A 16,479-nucleotide genomic window follows, 5' to 3' on the forward strand; every position below is an offset into this window, starting at 1 on the left:
GTGCAGTGCCTAAAGTGATAGCCAACGGGTGGACCTCTGAACAGTTCCCCCTCACCAGAGGCACACACCAAGGATGTCTCTTGTCTCCCTTGCTGTATGCCCTTGCAGCGGAACCCTTATCTATAGCACTATGCTCCCATTCCTGCATTGTAGGACTTTATGTTTGACCCACAAGAGAGAAAGTTAGCACATACGCTGACGACACTCTTTTGTACATTGACGGCTCCACAGATGCACTTTCCATAGCCTTGTCTGTGATGGAACACTTTGGTTCCTTCTTAGGACTCAAAATTTTTTGGGATAAATCTCAAATAATTTTGGACAGTTTTCCAACCACACGCGCCCAGGCCCACATGCCCTTGCAAAGAGTGGATTGCATCAAGTATCTGGGTATACACATCTCACGGGCGCCTGCCGACTACACTAAGCTGAATGTGCAACCTCTATTTGAAATGCTTAAACACAAAACCCAGGTCTGGGCCAGGCTACCGCTGGGAGTTATGCGGCACATAAACCTTGTTAAAATGGTGCTACTGCCCAGAATTCTTTACGTGCTTTGGCAATCCCCACTGTACTTGGTGCTTCAGCATTTCAAAGCTATGGAGGTCATTTCTCAAGACATTTCTATGGGGAAAGAGTAGACACAAATTTCCCTGAGGCAAATTGAAGAACCCCACAGACCTGGGTGGGACAGCTTTACCAGACCTTAACTTGTACTATATGGCAGCACAACTGTCACAGCTGTTCCACATAGACAAATCTGACAGGACTAGTTTCTTGACCTTTCTGTGCCCCAAATGGGCACACTCAACTGGGGACCCCATAGTTGCTATTATGGGGAGAGTTAAGGCCACAGGGCCAACGAATAACAGAACATCACTACTCTACCATTAAGCGAATATGGGGCCTTGTGACAGACAAGCTTCAGCTACCCCTTTTGCACCAGCATACTCCGCTACGGCCCTTCCGGAGTTCTGCTCAATCCCAGACTCTGAGCTGTGGAGATCCAAGGGAATCTTTTACCTCTCCCACCTAACCCACAATGGGGAACTGAAAGTATTTGACAAACTGAGGGCAGAGTATGATTTATCGTCCCGCATGCTTTCAGAACACAATTCCCAACCGGGACCCCTCAACTGGACATTAACCCCTTTTATGGAGGTGATGCATAGCTCAGATCCCCAAAAACTGATCTCTATATTTTTATAGCATGTTGCTACTGCCCTCCTCCTCCAGGTCAGCTTATGCATTGAAAACTAGATGGGAGGAGGATGTAGGGGCAATGGAGGATGAGGAATGGAGTGATGCTCTTGGCACCTGCAAATTAGTGTCCCCCAAACTTTTTGACCGACTCACACAGATTGATATCATTCACCGATCATACCTTACCCCACTTAAGAGTGTCTAGATAAAAGACCAACCTGCCCACTGCAAAATGTGCAACCAGGCATTGGGATCGTTTTATCACTTGCTCTGGAGTTGCCCCAGCATCCACGGCTTCTGGACACAGGTTGTGCAGTTTCTTCATGACACAATGGGCTCTCCCCTCACCTTGCACCCTAAACCGTGTCTTCTGGGGATCTACCCGGAACCAGATATCAATAAATACACCAAAGTATTTCTGACCGAAACACTATTCTCTGCAAGAAAAGTTATAGCAAGACAGTGAATGAGGGCCACCCCACCTGAGTTTGGTGCATGGCTGTCAGAAGTAAACAACAGTCTATTGTATAAAAAGCTTATCTAGACACATAGGGGCTGCCCATCTAAGTATGTCAAAATCTGGGATAGATGGCTGCAGGCTTCAGAAACCCTCGGCTGATAGGACTTTCTTTGCCTAGCCAAGACCTCACATCCTCCATTCTTCACCAGTATACACCACATGTATTGAGAAAACTGTAACACGCAATCTGAATATTCTATCGTTATATGTGTTAACGTGTCTAACCATGCAACTTATTATATATGGGATGTCTGATCTAAACGCTTGTTATTAACATAGTCATTCACATCTGACATTTCCTGTGAAAATGTATTATTTGTAAATGTTTGTTTTTTGTTCTAATAAAAACCTGTTTGAATAAAAAAAAAAAAAAAAAAAAGAAAAAGATGCTTGAAATGTATCGCTCTGTGTAATGAATCTAAATAATATGAGTTTCACTTTTTGAGTTGAACTACTGAAATAAACTTTTTGATGATATTCAAATTTTTTTACATGAACCTGTATATTGAATTCTAAACTCTGTTCATCCTGGCTGCAGGTCTGGAAGCAGAAGGCTCAGTATCTTCAGCACAAGCAAAACAAAGCAGAGGCCACTACTGTGAAACGCAAGTCTAGCCCAACAGAGTCCTCTTCAAAGAGCAAAGGTATGCAGGTGCTTGTTATGCCCTCTGCTAGGAATGTGCAAAGATGTATTATTTAATATGTAAAGAAAACCTTGCTCTAATAGAAAGTAATGGCCTACCATTTCCCCTGCTTCTTTACCAACACTAGTTGCTTGCTTGCTATTTTAGTCCATTACCTTCCAACACTTTATTTCACTAACTAGAACAGCTTCAGTTAGTGAAGTCAGACCCTGTCTCTGTAGTTTTATGCATAGGTTGCCTTGAAAACATCAAACACAGACTGTTTAGTCATTTAGCTCTGGATCTGTAAAGTGTAGTAATTTTTTTTTTTTTTCTTTTTTTTTCTTTTTTAGTCATTTGTGTGTGCTTGTTCTCTAGGTTCATCTTCTACCTCAGGCCTTCATTCACCCCATAAGAAGTCCTCAAGCAGTACTCAGTCTTTCTCTTCTTCACCTGCCAAAGTCCCTGACACAGAACCAATCGATGTGGCAGCCCATCTACAGCTGTTGGGCGAGTCCTTGAGCCTGATTGGACATAGACTACAAGAAACTGAGGTGATGATCAGCAAAAACCCTGTAGGTTACTACAAAAATGAATATTTTACACAAGTTAATATGTACACAAAATATTCAATTAAATATTGCAGGCATTAAAGTGCAACTCCAGGAAACCTAAAATTCTACCTTGAAGTGGGGCTATGCTTGCTTACTCTAGGGAACAGTAACAGTATTTTTATTGTACTTGCATGATCCTCTGCTCACCTGACAGACGGCACTCCCCTATGTTCCAGCGGTGGACTGTACCTCAGCGTCCTTATGCCCAGTCCTTATAGACCCTAAAAGGGATCATTTTAAGTTTCCTGGAGTTCATCTATAATCCATGTTGCAGATTGGTAAAATAGTTTTTCCCCAATTCTCCTCCCAGACAGCACATAGGAGATGGGCTTGAACAGGAAATGCATTACTAAAAAACACTGTATCCAGTGGGGATGCGTTGTTTGCAACCTGGCGGTAGGAGGCTTAGTTAAGGATTTTTGTTTGCAGTCCTTCACCCACCCATTTTTGTGTCTTACCGTACCCTTCTGATAGTGGTCCTTTTTTGATTCCCCCCCCCATTTGTGTACCAGGCTGGGCCTTTTTCCCTCCCCGTCTTTCAGGACAGCCACATTGAGAGACCTTGACTCCTCCTCTTCCTTGGAAACACTGCACCAGCCCCCATAAATTTTCACCTTCCCCTGCCAGCCTCAGTTGTTTATGTTTCCCCCGGAGGGGAGACACTGTGCTAGGAACCAGGCCTAAGCAGTCAGGGAGACTGGGGGCTGTATTTTGGAAAGTCCCTACCTAAGAGACCGGGGTTCTCTAGGGCAGCGGCAGGGTACTTACTGGCCGTATCTTGTCTGCCTCCCTTGCTTCACCGAGCGCTGGTGGAAGTCTAGGGGGCCCTCTTTCACAGCCACAGGGCTGTTTGCAGGAGGCATCTCAGTCCCCCTGTACAGCGTACAGGCCGCAGCTGGAACCAGGCGGGCCGGACGGCAGGTGACATCATATCCGGCGGGGGGTGGGGGGCACGGATGTGTTTCCTTTGACCCGCGACCCGGAATCGGAAGTTCCGGGGCTGAGGGTCAGAGGGTCAGGCACAGGCGGTGAGCAGACTCCACAGGCCGCTCCACCAGCATGTCAGAAGCAGATGCTCAGACAGTGCTCAGCGATGCCAGCTCCAGCCATCCTAAGGTAAGGGCACCCTGGGGAAGGGTTCCCCCTCTACCTAGGTTTTCCCTCCCCCTCATGGTTCCTGTAGTGGGGGAGGGGAAGGAACCCCCTCTAAGTGGGCAGGGGGGGGGGGAACCAAGTCCCTCATTTTATAGGAGGGACTGGGCTCTTCCCATGGTTGTATCTCTATGTGATGTCTTGTGGGGATATTGACTGGTGTTTGTTTTTTCCATGTATTTCAGAAATCTTCTGAAAAAACCCCCACATAGCTCCAAAAGAAAGTGTGCCTCCTGTAGGGATACCCTAGGGGAGGCTTGGAAAAAGGTCTTGCGTAAGGACTGTATTTATGCACTAGTTAATGAAAGAGCATCTGAGCAGGAGTCAGGGTTAGCAGCATCAGTTAAGGAATTGTCCTCAACTTTTCAATCATTTAAAACCCTGTTTGAGGGTTTACAGGTTCTCCCTAAATCCTCACCTGCATCACAGAGTACAACCCTGCTTTTAGCACAGGGCTCTGCATCTTCCCAACCTGGGGCCACTACTTCAGCAGAGGAAGTGGCGGGTGCTTCCAGAGAGGAAGCTAGGGAGGAACCAGACAGTGCTACCTCTGGTTCTCAGGACGATTCGGAGAGAGAGAATAGGGACGGGGAGTCCAGAAAACCCTCAATGTACAAGTTGTCCCTTAATGAGGTAGAGGACCTCCTGGGGGCTGTCTACACCACCCTGGGTATTCAGGAAGACAAAAAAAACCCTCTCTCCATGACCAGATGTATAGGGGCCTGAAGAAACAGAAAAAAAGTATTTCCTGTTCATGAGGTCCTAATAGAAACGGTCAAAAAGGAATGGCAGGATCCCGAACAGAGACCCTTCTTTTCTAGAGCCCTGAAAAGAAGATTCCCATTTTCGGATGACCCTGCCTCAATCTGGAAAAAGAACCCCAGATTGGATGCAGCATTCTCGCAAGTGTCCAGACACACAGATCTGGCCTTCGAGGATCTAGGAGCTCTGACAGATACCACGGACAAGAGAATTGATTCCCTGCTAAAAAGACCTGGGAATCAACTCTAGGCAATCTGAAACCAGAGATGGCGGTCACTGTGGTGGCCCGTAACCTCGAACACGGGCTTACACAAATTCAAGCTCACATCGAGGCAGGTACGGCAAAAGAGACTATTTTGTCATCCTTTCCGACTATTCTGCGAGGGGTAGCATATATAGCGGATGCTTCGGCTGAGTCGGTTTGCATGTCAGCCAGGACCGCTGCACTAGCCAACTCAGCCAGAAGAGCCCTCTGGCTCAAAACATGGCCAGGCGACAATGCCTCAAAAATCAAACTGTGGCATTCCGCTGACCGGTGATCTTCTCTTTGGCCCAGGTCTAGAGACAGTATTAGACCGTACCGCAGATAAAAAGAAGGTGTTCCCAGTAAAACGAGAACCCCCAAATCAATCCAAGGGGGGGTTTCATCCGCAAAAAAAGCCTCCCAAGCCAGAGGGGGAAAAGACTTGGAGCCAAAGGGGTAAGGGCAAGGGAGGAGCGATTTTTCGCCCTCCTGAGCAGCCCCATAAGACCCAGTTACTCACTGGTCACAGTGGGAAGAAGATTGGGGGCCTTCCTTCCACAGTGGGAAGTAATTTCCCACAACCAATTCATCCTGGGGATCAGACGAAGGGGGTACTGTCTAGAATTTACAGAGCCCCCTCCATGTCGAAGCTTAGTAACGCTTCTCCCCAAATGTACGGCAAAAGCAGAAGCCCTTCTGGGACCCTCAGGAAGTTACAGATTAATTCTAAATCTGAAACCCCTGAACAAAGTGATTGTCTACAAAAGGTTTCGGATAGAATCGATATTCACAGTCAGGGCTTTACTGCCCCAGAACTGTTACATGGTGTAATTGGATTTGAAAGATGCTTACCTCCACGTCCCCATTACGGAAACCTTTCAAAAAGGTTTCCTGCGCCTGGCGGTAAAGGTAGAAGAGGAAACCATTCACCTGCAGTTTCAGGCACTGCCATTCGGCCTATCCTCGTCACCCCGAGTATTTACAAAGGTCATTGCAGAAGCCATGGCCTTTCTGCGAATCAGGGGGGTATCAATTATTGCATACCTAGGCCATCTACTTCTATTCGCAGCATCCTCAGAGCAACCAATCAGGGATCTGGAACTAACAAAAACAATCCTGATAGGGTTAGGATGGCTACTAAACCTGGAAAAATCTAGCCTAATTCCAGCTCAACAAATTTCCTATCTAGGATACCTGCTGGACTCTACTCAGCTGAGAGTTCTTCTCCCACCAGAAAAGATTCTGAAACTGGACCGAGCAGTAGCGTCCCTTCAGAACAACCAAGCAGGTATCAATACGGGCGGCCATGTCAACCCTCGGCCTACTAACCCCTGCCATTCCGGCAGTCCAGTGGGCAGGCCTGCACTTCCGTCCCCTGCAGGCCCTGATTCTAAAGATGTGGGACCACAGCCAGGAGTCTTTAGACACTCTGCTTTCTGTTCCTCCTCGGGTCAAAAGATCCCTCTGGTGGTGAAGGAAGCAGATAAATCTGTCACAAGGGCGCTTGTGGATCATTCCAGTGTCCAGAGTGATTACCACGGACACAAGCGGCAGAGGCTGGGGAGCACACCTGGGATCTCAGTTGTTGAGGGGACGTGGAAAAAAAGAGGAACTAAAGAGGTCGTCCAACTGGAAGGAACTAAAGGCAGTGGGACTGGCACTCAAAGCCTTCAGAGGGGACATCCTGGGACAACATATCCAGGTGCGTTCGGACAACTCCTCGGTCATTGCTTATATAAACAAGCAAGGTGGCACGAGAAGCGGGGTCCTGTTAAACCTAGCATCCAAGATCCTCGGCTGGGTAGAAGCCAATGCTCTTTCTCTTTCAGCAGTATTCCTGAGGGGGGAAGAGCATGTAGTGGCTGATTTCCTCAGCCGAACGTAGCTGAGAGAAGCCGACTGGTTACTCAATCAGGAAGTTTTCGACCTCATAGTCAGGAGATGGGGCCTCCCAGAGGTGGACCCTTTTGCCTCAGGGAGCAATACAAAGACTCCATATTTTTTCTTCTTTAGCAGATGGGAAAACGCGCTAGGTGTAGACGCCCTGACACAAAGCTGGCACTTCAAAGTTTGCTACGCCTTCCCACCTCCAGTGTTTCTGCTGGCAGTTCTAAGAAAATTTCAGCTAAAAAACACCACTCTGATTTTAGTGGCTCCATACTGGCCCAAGAGGGCTTGGTTCTCGGTCCTCGGGCAGTTGGCAGCGGAACCTCCCTGGCTCCTTTCGACTCGAAAGGATCTCCTATCGCAGGGCCCAGTTCTCTGTCCCCAGGTAGGCTGCTGGAACTTAGCGGCTGGCTTCTGAAGAGGAAATACTAAGAAGCAAAGGCTTTTCCGAGCAACTAGTAGCCACCCTCCTTGATAGTAAAAAAGGAGGAGACGCGCAGAATCTACCAAAAGGTTTGGGGGCGCTTTAGAGTATGGTGCCTAGAAAACTCTTTTAAGGTGCAGAGCCCTATAGCAGTCCTGGAGTTTCTGCAATGTAGGGCAGATAAGGTGCTAGCCATCAGTACCCTTAGGAGCCAAGTCTCAGCTCTTAGCGCGTACCTAGAAAAATCCCTGGCCACCAACCCCTGGGTGGTCAGATTTTTCAGAGCCCTTTCAAGACAGAGACCAGTGCAGGGTCTTTCATTCCCTAAGTGGGACATTTGCCAGATGGCTCAGGATAGCTATTAGTCAGGCCTACAAGCTGGTGGGTAGAGAGGCCCCCATGGGAATTAAAGCACACTCTACCAGAGCTATGGCAGATTCTCAGGCGGAAAGAGCTGGAGCAACGCCAGAGCAGATTTGCAAGGCAGCAGTATGGTCCAGTTTCTCCACATTTGTGAAACAGAGTGGACCTGGTATCGGCAAGTGAGCAGGCCTTTGGGCGAAAGGTATTGCAAGCCGTTGTCCCACCCTAAGTGGTAAGTTCTCGTCTATCCTCTCAATGTGGGTGTCCTGAAAGACGGGGAGGGAAAATTAGAGTTACGCTTACCGGTAACGTCTTTTCCAGTAGTCTTTCAGGACAGCCCTAATTACCCACCTGAATTTTTGGGGGGTCTTGAGAAAACGCAGGCACAATCGTAATATGTGATAGTATGTTATTAACGTGTTCTTGTGTCTCCCCAGCTAACCAGAGGTGCTCTATAAAAAAACTGAGGCTGGCAGGGGAAGGTGAAAATTTATGGGGGCTGGCACAGTGTTTTCAAGGAAGAGGAGGAGCCAAGGTCTCTCAATGTGGCTGTCCTGAAAGACTACTGGAAAAGATGATACCGGTAAGCGTAACTCAAATTTTTTCTACTAGTGGCAATAAGCGAACGTCCCTGCTGGGTATAGGCCAGGGTCACTAGACCAGTATGCTTCTTCTGACCAAGCCTTTTGGGTAAGGAGGTGTGAGGGTCGGAAGACAATTTTGTGCGTTTTGCACAGCTGTACCCACTGCTGTGTTTAACACAGGGGGAGGGAAGAATAGACTAGGAGAAGGAAGGAAGTGGGTCCGGCTGGGGATCCATCTCTCACGAACCTAGAAGTTGAGCTCTGTGCATCTGCAACCTGCAAGTAGGTAAGCCAGGGGGGACCAGATTTTTTTCTAAAAGAGATTTTTTTTATCCCACAAGACACCCGGTCTTTTCATTCAGTATGATCCAAGTAAGCTTAAACCTCATCAGGGCTAAAATCGACAGTCGGCTTTTCCATGCGGTTGCAATAGTGATTTTGGCCACTAAAAACATTAAGTAAATCAAAGTTTGTATGTGTGTCAGGATATTTTCAACCGGTTTGTTCAACAAGGCAATGCTTGCGTCTTTAGTGATATTGACCATAGTAACCGAATATATAAGAGAATGGATCCTCATCCAACATATGTGTAGAGTCGTGCCCACCTGGCCACAACCTCTGAAGCAGGAGGCCAACAAGCATGGGTACATCTTTGAAAAGCGATCCGGTACCAAGTACCACCTGGCATTAACTTTATACAATACTTTAATAAGAGCAATATTAAGAATGCCTTTTGTGAATATTTGTACTCCATCACCGCCAGTCCTCTGCCTCAGGAGCTATGCCAAAATCTCTTTCTTACTCCACCTGATAAGAAAGTTTATCAGCTGGGGTAATGAAAAGTTTGTACAGCATGGAAACGCACCCCTGTAGTTGAGTCTCTTGCATACATCTGTTTTCAAACATGATGTCTATAATATGTTTAGAAAATTGTAGATTTGCTGTAAGTGAAAGTTCTCAGAGGATGGCAAGAAAATTACTTTGAACCCCCAAACATTATATATTTTTTTAAAGAAAAGGCCCTATAGATTAAATGGTGGGTGTTGCAATTTTTTTTTTTGATTTATTTGCGCAGTGATTTTTCAAACGCAATGTTTTGGGAAAAAAACACACTTTTTTAAATTTTAATGCACTAAAACACACTATATTGCCCAAATGTTTGATCCTGTGCCAAGAACATGGATACCAAACACGACATGCTTTAAAATTGCGCACAAACGTGCAGTGGCGATAAACTGTATACATTTTTAAAAGCCTTTACAGGTTACCATTTTAGATTTACAGAGGAGGTCTACTGCTAAACTTACTGCCCTCGATCTGACCTTTGCGGTGATACCTCACGTGCATGGTGCAATTGCTGTTTACATATGACTGACGCTTGCGTTCGCCTTTGCGCATGAGCACGGGGGGACAGGGGGTGCTTTTTTATTTTTTTTTATTATAATTTTAAACTGTTCCTTTCATTTTTTTTTTTTTTTTTTTTTATTGTTATCTCAGGGAATGTAAATATCCCCTATGATAGCAATAGGTAGTGACAGGTACTCTTTTAAAAAAAAAAAAAATTGGGGTCTATTAGACCCTAGATCTCTCCTCTGCCCTCAAAGCATCTGACCACACCAAGATGGGTTTGATAAAATGCTTTGGCAATTTCCCAATGGCGCTGTTTATATCCGGCGAAACCTAAGTCGTGAAATGCTCGTAGCTTCCGGTTTCTTAGGCCATAGAGATGATTGTAGCCATTCTGGTCTCTAATCAGGTCTATGGTCAGCTGGCGGAACCACTGGCTGCATTCTCGGGTTCCCTGTTGGGACAGGAGAGCCCGAGAAAACCATGGAAGACGGAGGGAGGGGGATGTTCCCTCCCACTGCTTATAAAAGCAGTCTAGAGGCTAATTACCTGCTAGGATTGCTTTTACATGAAAGCCGACCGCTGGCTGAAAAGAATGATACCAAGATAATACCTAAACCTGCAGGCATCATTTTGGTATAACCACTCAAAGTCCAGCAACATACCAGTACATTGCTGGTCCTTGTTAAGCATATCAAAAAATATAAAAATGAACTGCGCTAAACCAAAATTGAAATAATATACTTTGAAATATATATCAAACACTATCAACACCAAATCTGACAGTATTAAAAAATAATAATAACATGAGGAATCAGAGTGACATATTAAAAATATGAAGTGAATAGCAATGTAAAAAAAGTCCCAAGAAACAAAATTAGTATCCAAATGGTGATTAGATTAAACTTCTCAAATGACACCCAGTGAAGGATCCACCACCTGTAGTAATACACGCTTACCAGAGGCAAGCTACAAGACAGCTTGTGTATGAATAGGACATCCGTTCGATGGAGGCATCCCAATCCGACCTCACCAAGGGCGGAAGGCAAGGCAGGAAGGCTCCGTCCAGTGGGTAGAGGTACTCAGCAAGGGGGACCCACCGCAGTAGCTGGGGTCACCATCTTCATTTGAGTACGTTGTCTGATGATGGTAAGCAAATGATGGTTAACAATAAAACACAGTAAACAGTAAAGTATAAAAGAATTACATACCTGAAAAGCAAACATGATAAAACATAGTAACAATAAAACACTGCATTTTAGAATACAGTAAAAAGGAACAGAACAATAGAGAGAGAGAACAATAAAACTAATTCTGTTTTTTTTTATTTTAGATTTTTTTTTTTTGTTTTTACACTTTTTTTTTTTTTTTTTGTAACTGTAACGGTTGTAGTGGTTGTAACTGTAACGGTTCCAGGTTCGGGTCTCCCAAAATGCGATGGCATCTTTGGAGACCCTGTGTAAGTGTGTCCTAGTCTGTGCAGTGCTCTACCCTATGCTAAAACTCCACTAGTGAGTGGTAGCGTTCAAAACATTCACTAATGCAAAGCCCAGGATGGTCAGGACAGGAGGGACAAAAACAGCGGGTGTCATGCCTATATCCGTGCTTTCTACAGACACAACATTTTCTTTGGGGGGCTCGTTGGGGTACCAGGGAGGACATGCGGAAAATGCCTCTCATGCAGCCGGCTTACTGCATTTGAATTGGGAAGTTGGGCCAGAGCACCGTCTGGAAACAGAAGGGCTCTGATGATTTCTTCCTGGAATTTAAGGAAGGATCCAGTTCGTCCTGAAGCTTTGTATAGCACAAAAGCATTCAGCAAAGCCAATTGAAATAAATAAACAGACACTTTTTTGTAGCAGCGTCTGGCCTTATGGGCAATTAGGTATGGCGCCAACAACTGGTCGTTGAGGTCCACCCCTCCCATATTAAGGTTATATTCGTGGACACAGAGGGGTTTCTCCACAACACCAGTCGCCGTAGGAATTTGGACTGTCGTGTCCGCGTGAAGGGAGGAAAGAACAAAAACATTCTTATTATCCCTCCACTTCACAGCGAGCAAGTTATTACACTTCAAACACGCTCTCTCCCCCAGCCTAAGACTGGAATCTACAAGCCACTGGGGAAAGCCGTGGTGATTAGATTGCACAGTGCCATATGCTCCAATTTGTTGATCAAACAAGTGACTAAAAAGTGGCACGCTCGTGTAACAATTGTCCACATACATACAAATGGTACCCCTTTCCGAATAAGGGTGACACCAAAACTCACACAGTCTTACCAGCGCTCCCTATGTAATCCGGGCAGTTCGGCGGCTCTCCGTGACTATCTCTTCCCTCGTAAACTATAAAACTATATGTATAGCCTGTTGCCCTGTCACAGAGCTTATACATCTTGACCCAGTATCTGGCACGCTTGCTGGGAAGATACTGTTTGAAAGACAAGCGGCCAGAAAACTTAATCAGGGACTCATCAACGCATACAACTTGATGGGATGTAAAGGCTGCAAAACGTTGGTTGAAGTGGTTTACGAGGGGCCGAATTTTGTAGAGCTGATCGTATCCAGGGTCGCCCCGAGGACGACAGAGTTCATTGTTGTTGGAAGTGTATGAACCGCAAGATCTGCTTGTATCGTGCCCTGGCCATGGAAGCAGAGAACATGGGTGTATGGTGGATTGGGTCAGTGGACCAATATGACTGCAACTCTTTTTAGTTACGCCCATGAGGAGGGATAGGCCCAGAAAGGTCTTAAATTCCGGAAACCGTAATTGGTTTTCATTCTCTGGCAAGGGTTAGCTGGGGATTAGCGGCGATGAATTGACCAGCATACAAATTGCTTTGGTCCACAATAGATCTATAGAGATCTTCTGTGAAAAACATTGAATAAAAATCAAGCAAAAGTAAAATCAACTGTTTCCACCTGAATGCCGGGTTGGCCAGTGAATGGGAGATGTACGGGTGCTGCAGAAGTGGTGGGTTCCCAATTAGGATTGGCAAATGCAGCAGTAAGGGTACTATGGGCTCGACGGGCCTGTGTTTGTCTTCTTGGTGGCAGTGGGACACTACTCGTGCTTGCCACGTAGCCAGCTTGAACTGCACTTATGTGACTCGTCGCATCATCACGTGATACTGCAGTGCTGGATCTACGACCAGGGTGCACTAGGCCGCTGGTGCTTGCCAGTTCACCAGAAGGAATAGCGGCACTAGTACTTCTCTGCTCCATACGGGGGACCTGCGGTTCTTGCACCTCAACAACAGCAGAAGAAGATTGGGGTCTGGTACGCCTGACCTTGGCAGGGACCACAACTCTGTCGTTAGAGCTATCTGTCAGGGTGCTGCTGCTGTCTACAGGTTCTAAATTTACTGGTACACTAGTGAGACTCACAGGTAAAAAAGCTCCTGACTGTTAGTGACTGATTCAAAAGCTACCAAAAAAACTGTTAGCATTCGCAGGGATCAGGCCTGACTCTGAACGCTGCAGTTATGTGTGTTGTGTTGTGACAGTGATCGATTGATACTGCACTTGGGTGGGCTGAGCTGGGCGGAGGGGCTAAACGCAGGTGCTAGCAGGTATCTGGGCTGATCCCACTAACCCTTCGTTTTTGGGAACCCTAAACTGCTGGGGACGCTAGTATACAGTGGGGACGGAAAGTATTCAGACCCCCCTAAATTTTTCACTCTTTGTTATATTGCAGCCATTTGCTAAAATCATTTTAGTTCATTTTTTCCCCTCATTAATGTACACACAGCACCCCATATTGACAGAAAAACACAGAATTGTTGACATCATTTGAGTCCAGCTGTGTTTGATTATTTGATTATACTGATTGGACTTGATTAGGAAAGCCACACACCTGTCTATATAAGACCTTACAGCTCACAGTGCATGTCAGAGCAAATGAGAATCATGAGGTCAAAGGAACTGCCTGAAGAGCTAAGAGACAGAATTGTGGCAAGGCACAGATCTGGCCAAGGTTACAAAAAAATTTCTGCTGCATTTAAGGTTCCTAAGAGCACAGTGGCCTCCATAATCCTTAAATGGAAGACGTTTGGGACGACCAGAACCCTTCCTAGAGCTGGCCGTCCGGCCAAACTGAGATATCGGGGGAGAAGAGCCTCGGTGAGAGAGGTAAAGAAGAACCCAAAGATCACTGTGGCTGAGCTCCAAAGATGCAGTCGGGAGATGGGAGAAAGTTGTAGAAAGTCAACCATCACTGCAGCCCTCCACCATTTGGGGCTTTATGGCAGAATGGCCCGATGGAAGCCTCTCCTCAGTGCAAGACACATGAAAGCCTGCATGGAGTTTGCTAAAAAACACCTGAAGGACTCCAAGATGGTGAGAAATAAGCCTTAATTCTAAGCGGTATGTGTGGCGAAAACCAGACACTGCTCATCACCTGTCCAATACAGTCCCAACAGTGAAGCATGGTGGTGGCAGCATCATGCTGTGGGGGTGTTTTTCAGCTGCAGGGACAGGACGACTGGTTGAAATCGAGGGAAAGATGAATGCGGCCAAGTAAAGGGATATCCTGGACGAAAACCTTCTCCAGAGTGCTCAGGACCTCAGACTGGGCCGAAGGTTTACCTTCCAACAAGACAATGACACTAAGCACAAGGCTAAAATAAGGAAGGAGTGGCTTCACAACAACTCTGACTGTTCTTGAATGGCCCAGCCAGAGCCCTGACTTAAACCCAATTGAGCATCTCTGGAGAGACCTAAAAATTGCTGTCCACCAACGTTTACCATCCAACCTGACAGAACTGGAGAGGATCTGCAAGGAGGAATGGCAGAGGAGCCCCAAATCCAGGTGTGAAAACTTGCATCTTTCCCCAAAAGACTCATGGCTGTATTAGATCAAAAGGGTGCTTCTAATAAATACTGAGCAAAGGGTCTAAATACTTAGGACCATGTGATATTTCAGTTTTTCTTTTTTAATAAATCTGCAAAAATGTCAACAATTCTGTGTTTTTCTGTCAATATGGGGTGCTGTGTGTACATTAATGAGGAAAAAAAATGAACTTAAATGATTTTAGCAAATGGCTGCAATATAACAAAGAGTGAAAAATTTAAGGGGGTCTGAATACTTTCCGTCCCCACTGTAGATCTGATCAGATATTGATCTGTTCAGACACTATATTACTAAAGGAGGCGTATGGTGTGTGCATGGGTGTTAGCGATACTGGCACTAACCTAAAGTTTCCTAGGGCGACGCAGACCCTATCTGACACTAAAACCTAACTGATGTTGCCCACTGGGTGATCAGGGGGTTAAACCTTTATTGGGTAATATACGGCAGGTGCCCTGATGCTATAAAAAGCAAATTAACTAACCAGGGGGTGAAAGGGTTAACTAGGGGGCAATCTGGGTTAAAACCTTTATTAGGTAATATATGGGGGTACCTGAGGCTATAAAAACCTGACGGTGAAACTAAACACCTAATTGACTAACTAGCATCACCAGTGACACAAATACGGCGATCGATTAGTGACACTGGCAACAGGGGATGAAAGGCTTAACCAGGGGTTTAAAACTTTTTATTAGTTAGTATATATGGGTGTCCCTGAGCCTATAAAAACCTGACAGTGAAACTAATCACCTAACTGGCTACTAGCATTCCCAGTGACACTGGCGACAGGGGGTGAAAGGGTTAACTGGGGGGGCGAACAAGGGGTTAAAGGGGAGTTTAGGGGAGTAACATAGACTTAACACTTATTGAAGTCATGAATGACACCAATGCAGTGATCAGTGAAAAATCTGAAAACTGCAATTGGTAACACAGCGACAGGGAGTGAAAGGGTTAACTGGGGGGCGATCTGGGGGTGATCGCGGGGTGGAAAGTGTACCTGTGTGCTAGTGTTAGTGTGCTGTTGGTGTAACCCACGGTTAGATGCTCTCTTACTGGAATCCAAAAGACTCCACGAGGAGAGATTACATCACTTCCCCCCCTTGTGTTTACACTTACACAGACGGGAAGGTTTTCATTTGTTGGGAGTGATCGCCAGGGCCAGACCATAAATCATTGGTCTCGCCCTGGAGACTGATGGCCCCTCTAACGAAACCCGACTGCCGTGGGCACGGGGGGGAGGGCCGAACTTACAGGTACGTCCATTTGCCCACCTGTGCCATTCTGCCGACGTACATCGTTGTGCGGCGGTCGGGAAGAGGTTAAGGGCATGTAGCATCTTTGTCTGTGCACTACAAGATGTGTATTGCACAGTAGTACAATCAGATTATTAATGTCATGTGTTACCTATTCCCCCCCCCCCCCCTTTTCCTTCTTCCTCCCTCCTCGATAAGTTTTATAGGTCACAAGGCCTATTTGACAGCCATATACAGAACAGTGGGAAAATAATTATTTGATCCCCTGCAGATTTTGTAAGTTTGCCCACATAAAGAAATGAAGGCTCTATAATTTTTTATCATAGGTGTATTTTAAATGATAGAGACAGAATATCAAACAAAAATCCAGAAAAAAACTAAACGATTCAGATGTTCTGTATTGAGTTGCAGTTCAGTGAGTAAAATAAGTATTTGATCCCCAAGCAAAACGGGACTTAGTACTTGGTGGAGAAACCCTTGTTGGCAAGCACAAAGCTAAGACGTTTCTTGTAGTTGGTTACCAGGTTTGCACACATCTCAAGAGGGATTTTGGTCCACTCTTCTTTACAGATCTTCTCTAAATCCTTAAGGTTTCTTGGCAACTTGAAGTTTCAGCTCTCTCCATAAATATTCTATAGGATTAAGGTCTGGAGACT

General features: G+C 45.9%; 1 protein-coding gene across 7 annotated transcripts in view; it reads left to right on the top strand.

Moving 5' to 3' along the window:
- The window catches only part of HMGXB4 (HMG-box containing 4), a 105,837-nt gene that overhangs the window by 53,346 nt on the left and 36,012 nt on the right, over positions 1–16,479 (top strand). For 5 of the 7 annotated variants that reach the window (XM_073592623.1, XM_073592621.1, XM_073592617.1 and 2 more), the window contains 2 exons: positions 2,262–2,367; positions 2,725–2,921. In XM_073592623.1, coding sequence (XP_073448724.1) covers positions 2,262–2,367; positions 2,725–2,921 — 303 coding nt within the window. The remainder of the gene's footprint in view (positions 1–2,261; positions 2,368–2,724; positions 2,922–16,479) is intronic. The other 2 variants (XM_073592619.1, XM_073592622.1) reach the window with 1 other exon arrangement.

The sequence above is a fragment of the Aquarana catesbeiana genome, linkage group LG07, assembly GCF_042186555.1.
Source record: "Aquarana catesbeiana isolate 2022-GZ linkage group LG07, ASM4218655v1, whole genome shotgun sequence".
Taxonomy (NCBI): Eukaryota; Metazoa; Chordata; class Amphibia; order Anura; family Ranidae; genus Aquarana; species Aquarana catesbeiana.